General features: G+C 30.3%; 2 protein-coding genes across 2 annotated transcripts; both read left to right on the plus strand.

The window, feature by feature from the left end:
- The first annotated feature begins 4,388 nt into the window (after positions 1 to 4,388).
- LOC137815390 (protein NUCLEAR FUSION DEFECTIVE 4-like) lies at positions 4,389 to 6,578 on the plus strand. Its single transcript, XM_068618532.2, has one exon. The coding sequence runs from the start codon at positions 4,624 to 4,626 to the stop codon at positions 6,379 to 6,381; it is 1,758 nt and encodes a 585-aa protein (XP_068474633.2). The 5' UTR covers positions 4,389 to 4,623; the 3' UTR covers positions 6,382 to 6,578.
- Positions 6,579 to 10,022: 3,444 nt separating this feature from the next.
- On the plus strand, positions 10,023 to 13,099 carry LOC137815389 (protein NUCLEAR FUSION DEFECTIVE 4). Its single transcript, XM_068618531.2, has one exon. It carries the CDS (start codon positions 11,090 to 11,092, stop codon positions 12,809 to 12,811), a length of 1,722 nt encoding a protein of 573 aa, XP_068474632.1. The 5' UTR covers positions 10,023 to 11,089; the 3' UTR covers positions 12,812 to 13,099.
- The last annotated feature ends 7,420 nt before the right edge of the window (positions 13,100 to 20,519 follow it).

Below are 20,519 nucleotides of genomic sequence, written 5' to 3' on the forward strand. Positions count from 1 at the left end.
GTGAAGAGATTAAATGATGTTATATATTTATTATTTTACAATAAAGGTAGAATCTTTTGAAATGTCTTTTTTTTAATTGATACTTTTTGTTTAATATTATTTATGAAAACACATTATTCTATGTGTCCTTCCACACATATGTTTATAAAAACATATAAAGGTGGAGAAAAAAAAGTGAAGAAAGGGTGAAGAAGATGGACACATATTAAAAATAATTATCAATATACTATTTTTACAACAATTTTATAAAATAATATATGAATTATGATATGTATATTTATTCATGTTTTCATGAAAATGTTTAACACCTTCTACCTTATTTCTATAAAGTAAAATGACATGTCGAGTTCTTTTTCTCTCTCACATCACACATGTTGTGTTTGTATCCAACAAGAGAAAGTTAAGAGTTGAAATAAGCTGAAAGTTTGTAAATCAAGAAATAAAATAATAATAAAATATAGAAATCGAGGTAAAATACTTCCAGCTTTCTTTCTTGAAAAAATATGCGAAAGATTTTGATTAATGTATATATATATATATATATATTATCAATATAAATAACAATAATAATTATTAAAATGTTAATAAATATATAAAATGATAATTAAAATAAAAATATTAATAATAAATTTATGAAATAATAACTATAATTAAAAAATTATAAATAATAATTAATGTTGATAAGAATAAATAATAATAAAATTAATTTATAATATATATTTTATAATTATTAAAAATTTACATAATACCACTAAAATATCAAAATTTCCACACAACCATCTCATCATTCATCAAATTTAATAAACTTTCCTCACAAATCTACTCTAATATATCTCTAATCCAAACAATCTCAATTTCTTCTCAAATTACTTCAAATTCACTCCCTCAAATCTCCTCCTCAATCCAAACACACCATAACATCCACATGTTATTTAATTTAAAAAAAAATTGTAAACAGAATGTCATAAAGAAATAAAATTAAAGTTTTAAAATATAAAAACTTAAAACATTTATGAACAAAAAAATTAAACAATTTAATTATGTCAACTATATCCATCTTTACACTACAAGAAAATAATGAAATAGAAACCAATTTGTAGAAACCAAAATAATTAGTTGCAATAGTAACTAAATTAGAGACCATTTTAGAAACTAAAAAAAAATTTGGTTTCTAAATTAATTTCTATTATTTTCTATTAGTGTTAAATAGTTTCTAAATTGATATCTAATTCGCAACCAAGGTTTTTTAGATCAAATTTAGAAACTAAATAATTGGTAGTTAAAACCTTAGTTGCTAATTAGATACCAATTTATAAACTATTTAACAATAATAGAAACTAATAGAAACTAATTTAGAAACCAATTTTTTTTAGTTTCTAAAATGGTCTCTATTTTAGTTTCTATTGTAATTAATTATTTTAGTCTCTAAAAATTGGTTTTTATTTCATGATTTTCTTGTAGTAGTGTATTATATCCTTCTTAAGATGTTTTTTTGTAAATACTTTCTTGGAAGTAAATTATTTATACAAACTATTTTTTTTTAAATAATAATTTGCTTAATATTTAAATTTCCAAATACATTTGTCGAATATTTTTTTAAAATATACATAACCAGCAGATTTTTGTCAATTTGTAATTTATATCTAAGTTATTTATATAGATTAATCCGTGGACAAATTTTTTTATGGACATATTCCCTATAACCTTGCTAATATTTGTATCACTTAAAAATCATTATGCGTTTATGATTCAAAATATTTGAAAATAAAAACTAATTAAAAATAATTATTGTGGAATTATTTGTGAAAAATTAGAAAATTAATCTAAATAAAATGTATGAATGTGAACTCATTTAGTAAATTTTTAAAAATTATTAGAGGAAAGAGAAATATCTCTTAAATTATTAAAAAAGAAAAAAAAAATAGAAATGCACAATAAAATATTGAATAAAGTTTCTTTCACATGACAAATATAAAAAAAAAACTACTTTACAAATATATTTTGAAATAAAATATTATATTATAATAAAATAATAATTTATTTAAGTGTAATATGAATGTAACCACTATCAAATATCACTACTAAAAATACAGTGGTGCACTGTTTTATCGCAACTGAATTATCTCAATTCCCACAACTTTCATCTATCTCACCCACTATCTCAATTTCCACAACTTTCATTTTTATTGCCCACTCCACTTTCGAAATAATAATAGGGGAATATATATTTACATTTCATTTTTTTATATATTACTACTCCTAATATTATTATTTTAATATTTTTTTAAGTTATATCCAAATCTCTTTCAAAGCATCATTTCCCATAATCATATATCTAGTTTTCAAATGAATGGAATTTTGTCAAATATTCATAATATCAATATAAGTCAATATAAAGGTTGTAAAACTAGGTTTTATGACCATTATGGAGTTTTTTTTTTTTTACCAAAATAGAGTTGTTTTAAAAAAAATTATAAATACTGGCAAGTCGTGCCAACTTAGCACGACTTTATATGCAAAAGTCGTGCTAAGTTGGCACGACTTTGTCAATACGACCTATTATGGGACATATAATGCATTACAGACGTATAATCATTACGCTTCAACCGGGCTATTCTATTCCACCTCTTAGAAAGAAAAGAACTTAAATCAAAATACTTAATAGCATGGCGATACATTTATACAAAACTTCTACCCCAAGCACACGCAATGGAGCCGTAGACAGTAAAGTAAAATCCAATCCACGAAATCATTTGATCTATGGACAACATCGTTGTGGTAAAGGCCGTAATGCCAGAGGAATAATTACCGCAGGGCATAGAGGGGGAGGTCATAAGCGTCTATACCGTCAAATTGATTTTCGATGGAATGAAAAAAACATATATGGTAGAATCGTAACCATAGAATATGACCCTAATCGAAATGCATCCATTTGTCTCATACACTATGGGGATGGTGAGAAAAAATATATTTTACACCCCAGAGGGGCTATAATTGGAGATACCATTGTTTCTGGTACAGAAGTTCCAATAAAAATGGGAAATGCCCTACCTTTGAGTGCGGTTTGAACTATTGATTTACGTAATTGGAAGTAACCAACTAGGTTTACGGCGAAACCTAGAAATCGATCACTGATCCAATTGGAGTACCTCTACAGGATAGACCTCAACAGAAAACTGAAGAGTAACGGCAGCAAGTGATTGAGTTCAGTAGTTCCTCATATCAAATTATTGACTCTCGAGATATAGTAATATGGAGAAGACAAAATTGTTTCAAGCACTGACAGAACCGGAAGCACCCTTTGTTTCAAACAGGGGAGGGCGGGTTATTCACATTTCATTTGATGGTCAGAGGCGAATTGAAAGCTAAGCTGTGGTAATTCTAAGGATTCCCCCTGGGAAAAAGAGAGATGTCTCCTACGTTACCCGTACCATGTGGAAGTAGCGACGTAATTTCATAGAGTCATTCAGTCTGAATGCTACATGAAGAACATAAGCCAGATGAAGGAATGGGAAGACCTAGGATGTAGAAGATCATAACATGAGCGGCAGATTTGAATTCCTATATACCCACTCGTGCGGTACTTCATTGTGCGATATATAGAAGATCCATCTGTATAGATATCATCATCTACATCCAGACAAAGTCGTGCCAACTTAGCACGACTTTGTCCACGTCATATATATATATATATATATATATTTATTTATTTATTTTTAATTTTCTTGTAAAATTTTCTTATTTAGATATTGACTAGTAAGTTATGTAATGTTTAAAATTAATTTGATACATAATTTTCTAAGGGTGTTAGTTTTAAGCAATAAAAAATGAATAATTGTGTATGGATCATGTTTGACGATAATATAATATATTAATTTGGTTATTAGATTAATAAAAAATATTAAAAACAAAAAAAATATTCATATTGCAAAATCGAAGGTCACAATAAAAGTAATTATCCGCACAAACAAGCTTGATAATAAAATTCAATTTCAAGTTTGATTATTAATTTTCTCATTTTCTTTACCTAAGTATTTATACCTTCATAAAAAATTTATTTATCAAATTAATTTCAAATATTACATAACTTATAATTTTAATTATAATTAAATAATTATAATATATATTTATTTAAAAACAAAAAAAAAATTAAAAAAATATGATGTGGACGAAGTCATGCCAACTTGGGATTGACGTGGTAAAGTCGTACTAAATTGACACGAGTTACCCCATATTTATAATTTTTTTTGAAAACAACCCATTTTGGTAAAAAAAATAAAAAAATCCTATGATGGTCATAACACCGGTAAAAGAATCATTTCCCAAATGAATGTGAAAAAGAAAATACCGGTGTCAAGCTACCATCATTGGCTTCTTCTTTTATGGAAATAATCATCACCCTTTCAATTCTCCATTTTTTTCAAAATAAAACCATAATAAATATTAATATTTATAATAAAAAAAATGTAAATAAACATTAATTTTTTTTTCAACTCTCCATGAATATCCCCCACCCATATATATGCATGGTTCTTCACAAGAAAGAGTGCTTAACCCCATAATCGAACATCATCAGTGAAAAACGGTGGTGGAGAGTTTGCAGGTGCTGGTGGTTGGAGAGAAATGAAGAGCTTGATCTACCATGTTATCGCGGGGCGTTGGTTCATGCTCTATGCATCTATGCTTATCATGGCTGCTGCAGGGGCAGTTTATATGTTTGGCATGTACTCTAACGAGGTTAAAACCTCTTTTGGGTATGACCAAACCACTGTTAACTTGCTCAGCTTCTTCAAAGACATGGGTGCCACATTTGGAATCATATCAGGGTTGATCAACGAGGTAACACCACCCTGGGTGGTACTCTCAATGGGGGTTCTTATGAACTTCTTTGGCTACTTCATGATATGGCTTGCAGTCTCTGACCGAATTGCCAAACCCCAAGTTTGGCAAATGTGTCTCTACACTTTCATTGGTGGAAATTCTCAGACCTATGCCACCACTGGTGCTTTAGTCACATGTGTCAAGAACTTCCCAGGAAGCCGTGGTAGTCTTTTAGGCCTACTCAAAGGTTACGTTGGTCTAAGTGGGGCCATCATGGCTCAGTTCTACCATGCCTTTTATGGTGATCACAACCCTAAGGCCCTTATCTTACTCATTGCTTGGTTCCCTGCTGCTGTCTCCTTCCTTTTCCTTCCAACAATTCGGATATTCAACAACGTTTTCTATCACCATCGCAACGTGAACAGGGTTTTTTATCACCTTCTATACATTTCACTTGCCCTTGCAGGGCTTCTCATGGTTTTGATCATAATGCAAAACAAGCTCACTTTTACAAGGCACGAATTCGTAGCCGATGGGGTTGTGGTTTTCTTCCTTCTTCTTCTCCCACTTGTTGTTGTATTTAGAGAGGAAATAAACCAACTGAAAGCCAAAACGGAAGGTGTAACCGATTCAACATCCCAGTTGAAAGTAGTCACTGAAATTATTCCACCTCCAAACGCGGAGCAAGAAGTACCAGCAACAATAAGTTCGAACGAGACAAGTTCTTGTTTCAGGAACATACTGAACCCCCCAAAGAGAGGAGAAGACTACACCATTTTGCAAGCACTTTTCAGTATTGACATGCTGATTCTGTTCGTTGCAACAATATTTGGTGCTGGCGGAGCATTAACAGCCGTAGACAATCTAGGACAGATTGGAAGGTCATTGGGATACCCGAGGAAGAGCATCACAGCATGCGTGTCCTTATTAAGCATATGGAACTATTTGGGACGGGTAGTTGCAGGTTTTTCCTCTGAAACCTTGTTGACCAAATACAAAGTCCCTCGTCCCTTGGTTTTCACTCTTGTTATGCTTCTGAGTTGTGTTGGCCATATTCTGATTGCCCTTGGTGCCCCAAACGCCCTCTACTTCGCTTCCATGATTATAGGGTTCTCTTTGGGAGCTCAGTGGCCGCTAATCTATGCGATCATATCAGAAATATTTGGCCTTAAACATTACTCCACGCTGTACAACTTTGGAGCCGTGTCAAGCCCTGTTGGATCTTACATTCTAAACGTGAGACTCACAGGTGTTTTGTATGATAAAGAGGCTTTGAAACAGTTGAAGGCCAAAGGACTCTCGAGACAAGCGGGGAAGGAGCTTAACTGCGTTGGAGTGCAGTGCTACAGAATGGCGTTTATCATAATGACGGTGGCAACGCTCTTTGCCTGCTTTATTGCATTTGTTTTGGTGCTGAGAACTAGAAAATTTTACAAGGGGGATATCTATAGAAACTTCAAAGTGGAACACGTAGCCGAAGAGAATGAGATCACCAAAACTGGTATCACAGAAGCACACGCAACTGCCTTAGGAGAAGAGGATAAGAAAAATGGAAAATGAAGTGTTTGGGTTTAGTTACTGTTATTATTATGTCTTTTTTTTTATAAACTTAATGCACTACATTATCTTAAAGATACCTTGTTCATAAGCTGAATTGTAAAACATAGTTATCCAAAACGTAGGAAAGGATTCAGTCATGGAAAGTGATCCACCCACTTACAAAAGAGAAGGTATATTAATGGATTTCTTCATCACCACGATGACTCACTTGTGTCGTCATATCCTACTCATACTCTTCCTTTCACACACTCTTTTACTTTCCAACTTTTTCCCTTTTGTCACAAAGGAAAGTAATAAGCAAGATATTAAATAAATAAATAAAAACACTTTTTTTATTCATATGGATAAAAATAAAATAATAGTGGAAAATAAGAGATTTTTTTCTGATTTATATGAGTAGAAATAAGTAATTAGAATAATTTAAAAGTATTTATTTACTTTTTGTATTTTTCTTGGTATTAATTACCCATTAGTGTTTTAAAAAATATTTAAATTTTTAAGAAATTAAAAAAAGATATTTCCTCTCATTTTATGTTAATTTAATGAAAAGTATTTTTCTCTCCTTACTTCTTCTAAATAAAAAATTATTTTAATTATATTTTTTCATTTTTAAAATAATCAATGGGTACTCCAACAAAATCTAAAACATAAACATCCATTTTCATTTGCAAAGTACAGTTTCATTAAAGTTTTGTACATCTCTAATATTCAATACTCTTAATTCTTTAGTCATGCTATTTTATTTTGTTTTAAATCCTCTCTAGGAATTGTCTTTATAATTTCCTTATTTCATTAACTACCAATCTTGAAACTTCGAAAAAAGATTACTTATTTAATTTATTACCAATTTTGGAACTTTGAAAAAGAAGAGCAAGAATAGAGAAAAAGTTTAAATAAAAATCTAATTAAGTAAGCGTTTATTAAAAATATTTTTTTTTCAACAATAAATAGAATAATTAACACTATTTTATTTTTCCTTTTTTCTTCTTCTATTAAAATTTTCCCCTAACTTGAAAACACCACAAATATGCGTGTTGAATCGCAGAAAGGTATGGAGAGAAATTTTGAGACCAATTTTACACGACAATTGTACATTTGAATGGTATTGCAACATCATACTATTTGTTAGCATAGAACTTTCATACCCTCATAACAACTTAAAGAATTTTGAGGATTTTCAAGCAAAAATTGATGAAGAAATGGCCTATTTTTGTTACCTGTTAAATCAATGTCTCATTAGTGTACAATTTCACTTATTGCTTTATCATAGAACTCGCCATAGACCCAAATAATACATTTTAAAAAATTACACTTTTATAAAAGTAGCAGAAGAAAAGCAACCATAGCTCAAACAAGTGAATTCACATGGGCCGACCAAAAAAAACTGAATTCACATGAGCCTCGGCTAAAATTGGGCTTACCAATATAGTGTCTTACTAGTTTTTTACAGCATGCTTCGTTAGATACAAGGATGGCTTATTCTTCCTGCACCCCTACGTTTTTCTTCCTTCACCCCCATAATTTTCTAAATCCCGAAACTGACCTTGACCTTTTATTTGAAAAAGGACACTGTGATTACCGGAAATCAGGATCTGGAAGTGTACTACGGATTCATCAATCCGGAACTGAATCATTTTTTTCTGGGAAGCCTAATTCTGTTATGGATTGGTGGATCCAGAATGCTTTTTTTTTTAATTATGAATTTCTAAATCCAGAATGAATATTTTTGTTACATATTGATGGATCTGGAGTGTTTTTTTTAATGTGAAATGCATATTTTGAATTACGGAATGGTGGATCTGAATTTGTACTGGAAGTGTCAATCCAAAATTTTTTCAGATTCCATAATCCAGAATGTAAAAAAATAAATACAATTCAAATACATTTTAGAATTTTTAGGACATTTTAGTCTTTACATAACATTGTTTACATAACATTGTGGAGGTGGTGGAAGAAAAATGTAGGGGAGTAGAGAGAAACTGCCTACAAATATACTTTTTTACAGCATGCTTAGTTAGATACAAGGATATGGATAATATTATTATTTTAATATCTTTTTATATCATTTAATTTTAAATTTATTTTTAAACATAAAAAATCATATAAATTATAAGAGTTCAACTATTATTTTTTTATACACAATCAAATATAGAGATACCAACGAGGTCCATCAATTGACTTTTTTCCGTGAATAGTATGGAAATTGAAAAAAAAAAATCCCTAGCTACACCACTCTTCATTTTATTTCTCAGTATTAAACCGTTTACTGTTCATAGGTGAGAATTTGATCCTCGAAATTCACATATATATTTTTTTGTTTCCGGCACAAAAATCCTCCTGGTGGAATTTGGTTATCCGAAACCGAATTTTGGATGCAATTTTGAATTTTATTTTATTTTTGGAGCGGAAGAGACGTGGATTTTTTGTGAGAGATCGGAATTTGATTTTTAAGAGCCAACTTTTCAACTATATTGTGCATTTTCAAAGATAAAAATCATTTCAAAATTTGGTTACAAGTGGTGTGGTGTATTAAGTGACCATAATTTCGATATTATTTTTTAATTTTGACATCTAAAACTTCATCCATAATAAATTCATCAAATGATGAATGGTTCTGTGTTTTTTTATACTTAACAGTGAGTGTGGGAGAAATAAGAAAAATAAATAAATGTTAATAATTTAATTAAAAATATTTTTCTCAATTTTTGCGTCTGAAACTGTAGAGGTTTTCATTTATTTATTTTTTTCACTGTAGGGAGTGAGTGGGGAAGAAGAAAGAAAAAAATAAAATAAATCAAAATTTTAAAATAGGTAAAAAAGATGTTGTGAAAAAGATAATTAAAAATAGAGAAAATAAATTTTAAGTGATTTGTAAAAGGAACAAATTATTAAAGTAAGTTAGGTTAAATATAATTTGGTTAAATTTTTAAAAATATAAGAAAATATTAAACTTTTTTGGATGTTTATTGTTATTGGTAAATTAATTTTTTTTGCTATGATTTAAAAAAATGTAGTTAAAATGTTAAATCAAACTAAACGTAATATTATTTATTAATTTTAAAATAGGAAAAAATAAATTAAAATTTTTATCCAAAATTAGGCGACGTCGAAATTTATTTCAAGAGAAATTTAGTGTCAGAAACAAAAAAATATAGGTGAGAATTTGATGGTTATATGTTAGGGAAATAAAATTAACAGTGGGCAATTTTTTTCAATTTCCGTACTATTCACTGAAAAAGTCTCATCAATTCCATCTTTCCCCTCTTTCCTTGGGTGGATAAGAAATTGTTTTCTTTACAATTTTGGTGTATTGTAAATAAAAATATTTGTAAACAAAATTTATTACAAGATTAAGTAAGTCATGTGTGACCATTTTAGTGTTAATTGAAAATATAAGTGAAGTTGTGTGTTATTAATATTGATGTTGTCTTCATTGATAACCATTTTTTCTCATCGAAACGTAATTTATCTAAATTTATAATAATTTTTTTTACCCATCTTATAGTTATGAAGTAAATTGCATCATTATGAAAAACCAGATAAACTATGGTATGATCTAAAATTATCATGGGACATTTATGTTCATCCAATTTGCATGTAATGAATAACTCTATTTTGTAGATACCAAAAGTAAGGAATGGTTCAGGTGACGTACCAAAATCAAATTATCTCACTATTTTGTTCCGCATATGTTGCATTCGACCGGACCAGAATTTAGGTACAGAATTTAGGCATATTAACAAATAAAGCTCATCAATTCCATACTCTTCTGTCTTCTCTTTGGACAGTGCAGTGGGTAGAGTTTGGAGATGATACCCATCATGCGAAGAAAAAAAAAAGAAGACAACATTAACACAACGATTCAGGTGATATTAGAAAGAAAACTGGGCGAAAAAAAAAGAATAAGATGAAAATATACAAGTTAGAGATAGAGAGTAAACAAATCACGTAAAATAAAGCAAGAAGCTAGAGATTTGAAGCTGGTGATAACGTCGAGTAACCAAACATGATTAATTATTTGAGTGATCACTTCAACTTTGGCCCGAAATCAATCTTATATACTGTGTCAGGCTAAAACCTTGTAGAGTTTAAAAATTAACTTGGACAACTAGTTGTGTTCAAATTTGTCTTACCAATACTTAAAATAAGCGTGGATTGCACATTTCTGGTATAAAGTGGTGGTGGCCACCTCCAGTTTACCATTGATTCCAGGCTCTTCTAAAATGGTGGCTGCTTAGGACCACCACATATAGTGCTCGTCACTTTCTCAATTCATATAATTGTACTTACCACAAAATTATTATCACACCTTTTTCTTTTCCTAAAATACCTTACAAGATCCTTCCCCTGATACCACCGGCCTTTATTTCCAAAAACCACCGCGTCAAACTACAATCATTTGTTCCGTGTGCAACTTTTTTTTCCTCACACAGGGAAACAATCTTCCCACACCCCACTCAATCCATATACATTCACTCCTATACTAAGAATTATTTAAAGGTTTGGAACACGTGGCTCATGTTAATCTCTGATACATCATTAACATTGATTACCTGACTGGCCGAAACTGCGATATTTTCTCTATATATTCGTGATTCTGGATAGCCTCAGCTCACTTCATTCAACCTCTTTTATCTCACGCCACCAAGATAGTGTTTGTTTGATCCATAAATAAAAGATCAGTGTAAAGTGGTGGGGGTTTGAGGGAATGAAAAGTCTCAGCTACCATGTTATCACCGGGCGTTGGTTCATGCTATTTGCATCTTTACTTATCATGTCCGTCGCTGGGGCAACCTATATGTTTGCAATATACTCTAACGAGGTCAAAACCTCTTTGGGGTACGACCAGTCCACTCTCAACTTGCTCAGCTTCTTCAAAGACCTAGGTGCCAACGTTGGAGTCATATCTGGGTTGGTCAACGAGATAACACCACCCTGGGTGGTACTCTCAATAGGGGTCCTTATGAACTTCTTTGGCTACTTCATGATATGGCTTGCAGTCTCTGGCCGCATTGCCAAACCCCAAGTTTGGCAAATGTGTCTCTACATTTGCATTGGTGCAAATTCTCAGACCTTTGCCAACACTGGTGCTTTAGTCACATGTGTCAAGAACTTCCCAGAGAGCCGTGGCAGTCTTTTAGGCCTACTCAAAGGTTACGTTGGTCTAAGTGGTGCCATCATCACACAGCTCTACCATGCCTTCTATGGTGATCACAACCCTCAGGCCCTTATCTTACTCATTGCTTGGCTCCCTGCTGCTGTTTCCTTCCTTTTCCTTCCAACAATTCGAATATTCAACACAGTCCACCAACCTAAGAACAACAGAGTTTTCTACCACCTTCTATACATTTCACTTTGCCTTGCAGGGCTTCTCATGGTTTTGATACTTGTACAAAACAAGCTTAGTTTTTCCAGGATTGAGTACACAGTTGATGGCCTTGTTGTCTTCTCCTTTCTTCTTCTCCCACTCGCTGTGGTATTCCGAGAGGAGGTAAACCATTTAAAAGCCAAAACGCAAGGTTTGACCGATTCAGCACCCGAGTTGAAAGTAGTCACTGAAGTTACTCCACCTCCTATCGTGGAGCAAGAAGTACTATCAACTAGCACAAGTTCACCCGAGAAAATTTCTTGTTTCAGGAACGTACTCAATCCCCCGAAGAGGGGAGAAGACTACACCATTTTACAAGCACTTTTCAGTATGGACATGCTGACTTTGTTCGTTGCAACAACCTTTGGGGCTGGCGGAACATTAACTGCCATAGACAACCTAGGACAGATTGGGAATTCATTGGGCTACCCGAGTAAGAGCACGACAACCTTTGTGTCCTTGGTGAGCATATGGAACTACTTAGGAAGAGTAGCTGCAGGTTATGGCTCTGAAGTCCTCTTAGCCAAATACAAAGTTCCTCGTCCTTACATGGTCACTCTAGTTTTGCTTCTCTCTTGTGTTGGCCATATTCTCATAGCCCTTGGCATCCCAAACTCTCTCTACTTGTCTTCGGTGATTATTGGGTTTTGTTTTGGAGCTCAGTGGCCACTGATGTTTGCAATCATATCAGAAATATTTGGCCTTAAATACTACTCCACGTTATACAACTTAGGAGGCGCAGCAAGCCCTGTTGGATCTTACATTCTAAACGTGAAAGTGGCAGGTATTTTGTATGATAAAGAGGCTTTGAAACAATTGAAGGCCAAAGGACTGATGAGAGAAGCAGGGAAGGACCTAACTTGTGTAGGAGTGCAATGCTACAGAATGGCTTTTATCATAATCACAGCTTCAACGTTGGTTGGGTGTTTAGCCTCGTTCATTTTGGCGCTGAGGACTAGAAAATTTTACAAAGGGGATATCTATAGAAAGTTTAGAACGGAACATGAAACAACAGAGAATGAGATGGAGATTACAAAGACCGGTGTTAGATGTTCTGGTTGAAATAAGGACACTCAAGGAACCAGACAAAAACTATAGAAGAGTGTGTTTAAATTTTAGTCGCAGTAAATGCATGGCTTCTTGTTGTACATTAATAAGTTTGGTTCTGTAGAATTGGTGAATTGTGAATGGCAGAAGAAGTGCTAGCTATACTAGAGCATTTTTATCTAAGCAAAGAACTGCATGTTATAATATTTTTCTCTCAAGTCAAATTTACATGGCTGAAAAGGGAGAAGTTATTGTAAGATTTAATAACAAAAATTATCATATGAAACTTACCTTTTTCTCTTACATCTACTTCATAACTTTTTAATAATAAAATATTATATGATTGTTAAATGGTAGTATACAATATAATAGGTATCAAACTACCGTATTCCTCAGGATAATGACATATTTAAAATTCCCTTCAATATTTACTTTCACAAGTTTCACAAGAATAAATAATAAAATTTGGTAGAAACTGGATTAATTTTGAATCATAAACAATAGTTTTTTATTATATATAAAGACAAGCATAAGGAATCAAAAGAATTAATTTGGATCATATAATTACAAAATATTAATATTATTTTAATTAATTTTAGTCGTCAATTCAAACTATATGATTGAAATTTATTCACCTCAGACTTTCCGTTCTCACCTATAAGAGAAGTTACCATTTAGTTTCATTAGGGATCATATGATCTCAGCCAATCTAAACATGGCATTGTTTATTTCTGCCATAAATTTAAAAATAATTACAGTCATAAAATTCTATTTTATTTATTGTGTTCCTCATAAAAGGAGACCTACAAGTGGACCACTTCATAATTACATCACATTCTTTATCATTCTTTATATGAGCAAGACAGAGGTCAGATATTTTTTTTATTACTAGAAAATTATTAAAAAAATAATTTTAAAGATAGAAAATATTAGTTTATATAACGACTAAATTTGATATTATTTTAAAAAGTAAAAAATTATTGATATTTAAATTAGTTTTTATTATTAATAAATAGTTTTTAAAATTATATCTAATTAGCTACCTAAATTTTAGCTACCTAAATTTTAGCTACCTAAATTTTAGTTACCAATTATTTAAATTTTATAGTTAATATCTAAAATCTTGGTATCTAATTAAATATAATTTAAAAATTATTTATCAATAATAAAAACTAATTTAGATATTAATAATTTTTTAGTCTCTAAAATAATATCTAATTTTATTAATATAGTAATTATTTATTTTTAAACTCTAAAATTAATTTCTAATGAATGATTTTTTTTAATATTCACTTTTGCTTTTCCATTTCATACATGTTTTATTATGTTTCATCTTAGTAATTTAAACATGTGATAGTTATTTAAATTCACTTAGTAATTCACTTTTGCTTTTGTATAGTTATTTAAATTTAATTAATTGCTGGCGCAAAAGCTTACCTCGTGAAGAAATGCATCGAAATTGATTTGGTATTGGTTGAATCCGGATATTAGTTAAAGAAATTGATTTGTTTTAAGATGTGGTTTGAGGATAATAATGAAATACAGCAGTGAAAGAGAACCACATACGTATCCCTATGAGCGTGACAGTGGAAAAGATGATGAAGAGAGAGTGGAATGGCCTAGCCACCTTGATTCACAGCCACGTGAACACTCCCCGGAGCTAGACTTGTACGTGCCAAACATTGATATTGATCCACAAACATAACGTGGGTGGGACCAAACTCCCTTTTTCTCACTCCTCACAGTGTTCACCACAATTCTTCATTCATGTCAACCCGTGTGCCGCAAACCAGAATGTTTCTAAACAATAAAAACATTACGTGTGTATCATGACATTGCTTTTGGTAATTCAGTAACAAGCCATGAGGAAGGGAAAGGAAACAAAGAAGCCAAAATGAAGAAAAACCTATGTAACTTCTCTTGTCAAGGGATATCTAGGTTGCTTCGTTTAAAACTTTAATACTTCAATTGATTAAGCAAAACGGTACGATACTAAATTTCTTTATTCAATAAAATAGATGATTGATAAATTAAATAAAATTATTACGTGTTCGTATGCTTAAATAGAATTGTCAATTTTTAGAGAAATTATTGGTGACATTGTTACATGTTTGATCAATGGTGTCTGTAGGGTATAAATCACTGAGGGGATGCCTTGGCTATAATTGTTCTTTATATATCATTGTGCAAAAATGTGCCTAAAAAAGAATATAAATTTTTGGAACAAAATGTGTTTGGAAATGTTAAAAGAAAGATGTGTTTGGAAATGTTAACCAAAGGTCGGAAGAAATAAGGAGAAAAAAATCTTAAAGGTTGGAAGAAAAGGATGATGATGACAATATGAACACTATAAGAAAAATAACATATTAGAGTAGTTAAAAAGTCATAAGAAAAAAAAAACACTAATATATTATTTGCATCATAAAAGTGTCGGTCAAAAAATTCACTTTGAAAGACTAGTTATGTAATTAGTGTCGATCATAAAAGAGATACTACATAGTGTCAACTAAACCGACGTAAAACAAACAAATAATATTTAATTATAAATTGTTCGCATGGGTTCGATGGAGACTAAACTAGAATGTCTAAGATAAGATTATACGTCATCACCAACTAGAATAAGAAAGTAAAAGAACTTGTAAAAAAAATAAAACCATTAGTAAAAGAAATATGAAAGTTGTTGGGTATGAAGCCAGGATCAATTGGGTTTGGCTGACTAAGTACCATGTTTAGTGAGTGAGCTTAGTCACTGTGTCCCTTTTATAATCTCTATTTAAATATATCATTGTACTTGTAATTGGTGTGTGCATAATGAAAACTTAATAGTTGCCCGTGTGGATGTAGGTTGCAATTGGCGACCGAACCACATCAAATCTTGTGTTGTTTATTTTTCTGCAGTTGATTCGTGATTGTGTGTTACTTCCGCGTGTGTTTTTCCCAGCAAAAGCAAACTTTCTTATGTGTATAAATTATAGGAAGCATCTCACTCTAATACAACTGTGTATGAGAGACTTTGAGGTTTTGAAAGAGTATAATATACACAAAACACAAAATGAATTTTGAACAAAGATAACATGTGTGTTACTATTATAGTTATTGAAATATCTTAAAAAATAGATAGTGGTCAAAGAAAATAGGGAGGGAAGAAGGTTTGAATAAGTGAAATTTAAAGATATTTAATTTTGATTTCTTCTATTTAAGTTATTCTATTATTGAAAGGTGTGATATTTTTTTCATTTCAAGTAGTTCACATAACTCTTATATAAAGAAGACGATGTTAAATTTATATATATAAATTTTAACATTTCTGTTACTTTTAATATATTTTTTTTTCTTTTATTTTGTAAGGAGTTTCTTGTTGAAAAGAAAAAACTATTTTTCCACATTTTTATATTTTTTTTATTAATAACTATAAAACAATATCAGTATTAAAATATAGTCACAACAGTAACTATTGTCGTTTTGATCCAAAATCACAACTTCCAATTGAACATTATGTCGCAAATTTCATATAAATCACAAACTTTATATGGATAACAGAAATTTCTAACCTTTACACAAGGATGTTACAATTAGTTTACTTAAGTTTTACGATTGTACTGATATAATATCGATGACTAAGATATTCGAATATTGTATACCTACAACAAAAATATTATAATAAAATATAAGAGATGACTTATCTTTTTATGAAACCAACTTTTATGAATTATAGTAATCTAAATATTTCGCACAAATATTTAAATAATAGAAAAATTGATTATTTAATTTTCCATATCACAAGCTATCGAATTTTTCTTATGACGTGATACTGGGGTACTTTTTACTAAATATGTATCTAAAATATTTTACATTATCAACATATGTCAATTAATAATTTAGATATAAAAAAAGGGAAAGAGAATTATTTTTTTTGCAAGCATGATTAATAATTAAGTACAAAAGACAATGTGATATCGAAATTACCATATAAGAAGTATAGTAAGATAGAATATGGAAATTGCAATTATGGCGATGCAATGTGGTAGGGGCATACAATACTATGAATGAATGAATAAAGTTGCAATTCCAATTTGCAAAGAATAGCAGTAAACCAATTATACCTATTTCGGTCGGCATTTCTCCCAACCAAACGCACCTTCATTCTATCAAACTTCCTTTTCCTCTAATTTCTTTACTACATTCATTCAAATTTGGATCATTACTTGCTTTTCAATTTCCTTTATTTATTTTATTTTATGTTACTGTTCACTACTTTCTCACTTTCCATGAAATGGGGGAGCATGCAAACATTAAATATTTTTTTTTTAACAAACATAATAAATAACATTACATGAAGGAAAAATAATATAGGACAAAACATATTTTTTGGTTATATTTATTTTAATTTATATTAAAACTTTTATATAATTTGTTTTTTCTCACCTATTCTTTACTTTCTTTTTCTTTCACTTCAATTTTTCTCTCATTTCTTTCATCTCTCACTTATAATCAAAACATATTTTAAGTGGGTATTTCTTATTTCTTCTATTGGTATATTTTAATGATTAAAAATAAAAACAGCTAATTAAAATTATTTAAATGTCATTGTTATGTTCAAGTTATATGTAAAAAAGTTATACTTGGTGTGTATAACAATTTTAAATTTAATTAAAGATGTAATTAAAGATGTGAAATGTACTTCCATTTATAAATTAAAATTGTTAATTTAAAAGATGATTAAAGATGTCATAGTCATCATACAAATCATTCAAGATTGTTCCAATATTGTTTTAATATGGTTTTATACGACAACCAACAGTATCCACACTTTTTTTTAAGAAGATAAATAAGATATGCACACACCGTTCAATCACATTTTGGTGTGCAAAGTTGAATTTAGAGTTTTTTTTAACTCAAACACGTATTTGAGAGAAGTAGTATACCATGAGATTGTGTCATATTTGATAGGAAGTTTTGAGATCAATCATGTTGGTCAGCAACGAGGAGTCATGGGAGAAAGAAGCTAAGCGATTATGGCTTGATCTTGCTGATGGTGTGTCCGTGGATGAGGAAGAAGTAATGGGAGCTTGCAAAAATGATGCAAGATTGACATTATGAATGGTGGCTAACACATGCTATTTCCATAATAGGTAATTATCATGATCAAGTTTGAAATGAATAGATGTGGCAAAGATAGGTGTTCCTGCTAGGAAAATGAGACCTTCGGTCGGGCAGGTGACTGGGTGATGAGCTGAGATTCTTCTCGTCCTCCTGCTTCTCCTTCGGCACTCGGTCTTGGGTGGACACCGGATGGTGGGGGTACCTGCGAAGACACTCCGACGCTCAAGTCAGTAAAGCGGGTGATCAGCTCTCATGTAGGTGAACAGTAATAAATGACATACCTTACTCTTTGGGATGCGTGCTATTTATATTATTCTAATGAGCCTACCTTGTTGGGCCCGTTTATCGAGGTGGATATCGCTTAGGGTTGCATTACCTAATTCTTAATGATGGATTAGCTTTACTGATCTTGGTTTGAGCGTTAACGGTGGCAGGGGTCGGCCGTCGGCCAAGTTAACCTGATGTGTGTCGGCCCTCGACCAAGTTCTCATGATCTTGGCCGTCTTGGCTAGGCCTTCAAAGGCCTCGGTCAGGTAGGCAGTCAGCCCTGTCATCTCGACCAAGTCTCTCAGGTCTCGGTCGACTTTTCTTTGATTTCGGTCAGGTTGACCTGGTCTCGGGCAGGGAGGCCAGGGGATGGGAAACCTGTGATGCTGTGTTTGCACTAGAGAATGAAATGAAAATGTTGTAGTATTGGCAGATAAGGTAGAAAAATCTATAAATGACTCTTAATACCATGTAAGAAATAATATAGAGGAGAGAGTGATGTGCATGAGACAAATAAGATGTATAAGAAATAACTGAAACAAAAATATTGTATTTTCATATAACAAGAAACGAAAATACAGTGTTTTATAGAGTGCATGAAAATAAAAACATATTAAAAGATAATAGAGTTTGTTGTTAATTAATACTCGATTTTTCCCTTCAATTAAACATTCTTAGCCCTTTATTTTCTACTAATTAGAAAATACATTTGACAACTATATTTACAAATTATAATATTTAAACGGATCTACTTGTTTTATTAAACTCTAATTTTATAATATTAAATTATATTTAAATCTCACTACTTTTATATGATATTATCTAATGTAAAAAAATGTCAAAATTTTCACATAACTAAAAATATAATTAAATTATAGTATATGTATACTTACTAATCTTTTTAAATTAAGTTAAATATAAATTTCAGTACATACGTATACAAATTAAAATATTAATTATATAATTTTAACGAAACAGATATCCCTCTAACAAAAATGTAAGAACTTATCGCCAAGATTATACATTATAATATTAATGTAAAATTGCAATTTATATTTTGTGATCATGATCTTACACGTAGGTACTCATTCTTGGGCTAACTCTCACGTGGCCAAAAATTATAGATGCCTTTGCCCTTAAACTTTCAAAACAAAACAATTATCAACCATTCTTTTAACAAGAACCAACCCTCTGAAAAATCATATAAAAACATGACAATTTTACCTGATTTTAGAGAGTGAAATAATACATATTTATAATTTGTTTGAAAAAAAATGTCCATATCAATTTTTAAAAGAAAAAAACTAACTTGCATACAAATTAAAAAATGAAATTTTTAAAAAGTTTCTAAAAATATCTATATGTATAAATAATTTAATTCGTGATTTTATTAAATTATTGTAAGAAAATTGTCCAATAAAATCTCCTGTTCATTTAAGTTTTTATATATACATAAAAAAATAAATTACTTCCCATACATTTAAAAAAATTACTTTTACAGTTATAAAAATATACTATTATATCAATATTAGAATATATATATATATATACACACACACACACACACATATATATATAACCTTGTTTCAATCTTCTTAATTGTTCCTTAATTATACATTTAACACTATTATTTTTTGAATATCTATTTTATACACTAATCTTATGCCGAAAGACTTTATAAGAAACATTGTAAATTACTATATTTCATTTATGTTCCTTTTTTAGTGATTTACCTCTTTTAGCTTATTATGTTTTCTTTTTTTTATTTCTAATTTAAATTTCAATGTTGTTTTGATCAATAATTTAAAATAAAATTATATTATAATTCAAATTATTTACATGTTGTCTAAGTCCATCAAATAAAACATTGGTAATAATGATCATTCATTAAACTCAATGTGCATATATACATGAGACTCACTCAATATATCCATCATTAAGTATACTAATTAATTATTTACTTAATCTAATCAATTATTATTTATGATAATAAATTATCTATGCTTTTATGTATTAAAATAATTTTCAAAAACACAAAATAATGGACAATTGTTTTTATATTTATCATTAATATTTTTCTCAGAGATCCATAAAAGTATATTTAAAGATACATCATCCAACATTTCAAAACACTTAAATACACAAATGTTTCATATTTAATTACTAATAAGTTAACATTAGAACATTAAAGTTAACAAAAAATAAAAGGAAAATTTTCCAAGCCTTGTTTTTTTTTTAAATGATTTCAATAATCCAATGGTTGGTTGGACACAAAGTTTAGCTAATAAGTTTTTTTATTAGTTGGGTTTACAAAGGTGTAATGTGGATTAGGTTGATAATAAAGATACGATCT

This window comes from Phaseolus vulgaris, chromosome 1 (assembly GCF_051622355.1).
Source record: "Phaseolus vulgaris cultivar YP4 chromosome 1, ASM5162235v1, whole genome shotgun sequence".
NCBI classification, from domain to species: Eukaryota; Viridiplantae; Streptophyta; class Magnoliopsida; order Fabales; family Fabaceae; genus Phaseolus; species Phaseolus vulgaris.

Bases quoted from the DNA above. Each gene is read 5' to 3' on its own strand.
- LOC137815389 (XM_068618531.2), top strand. From the start codon at position 11,090: ATGAAAAGTCTCAGCTACCATGTTATCACCGGGCGTTGGTTCATGCTA.
- LOC137815390 (XM_068618532.2), top strand. From the start codon at position 4,624: ATGAAGAGCTTGATCTACCATGTTATCGCGGGGCGTTGGTTCATGCTC.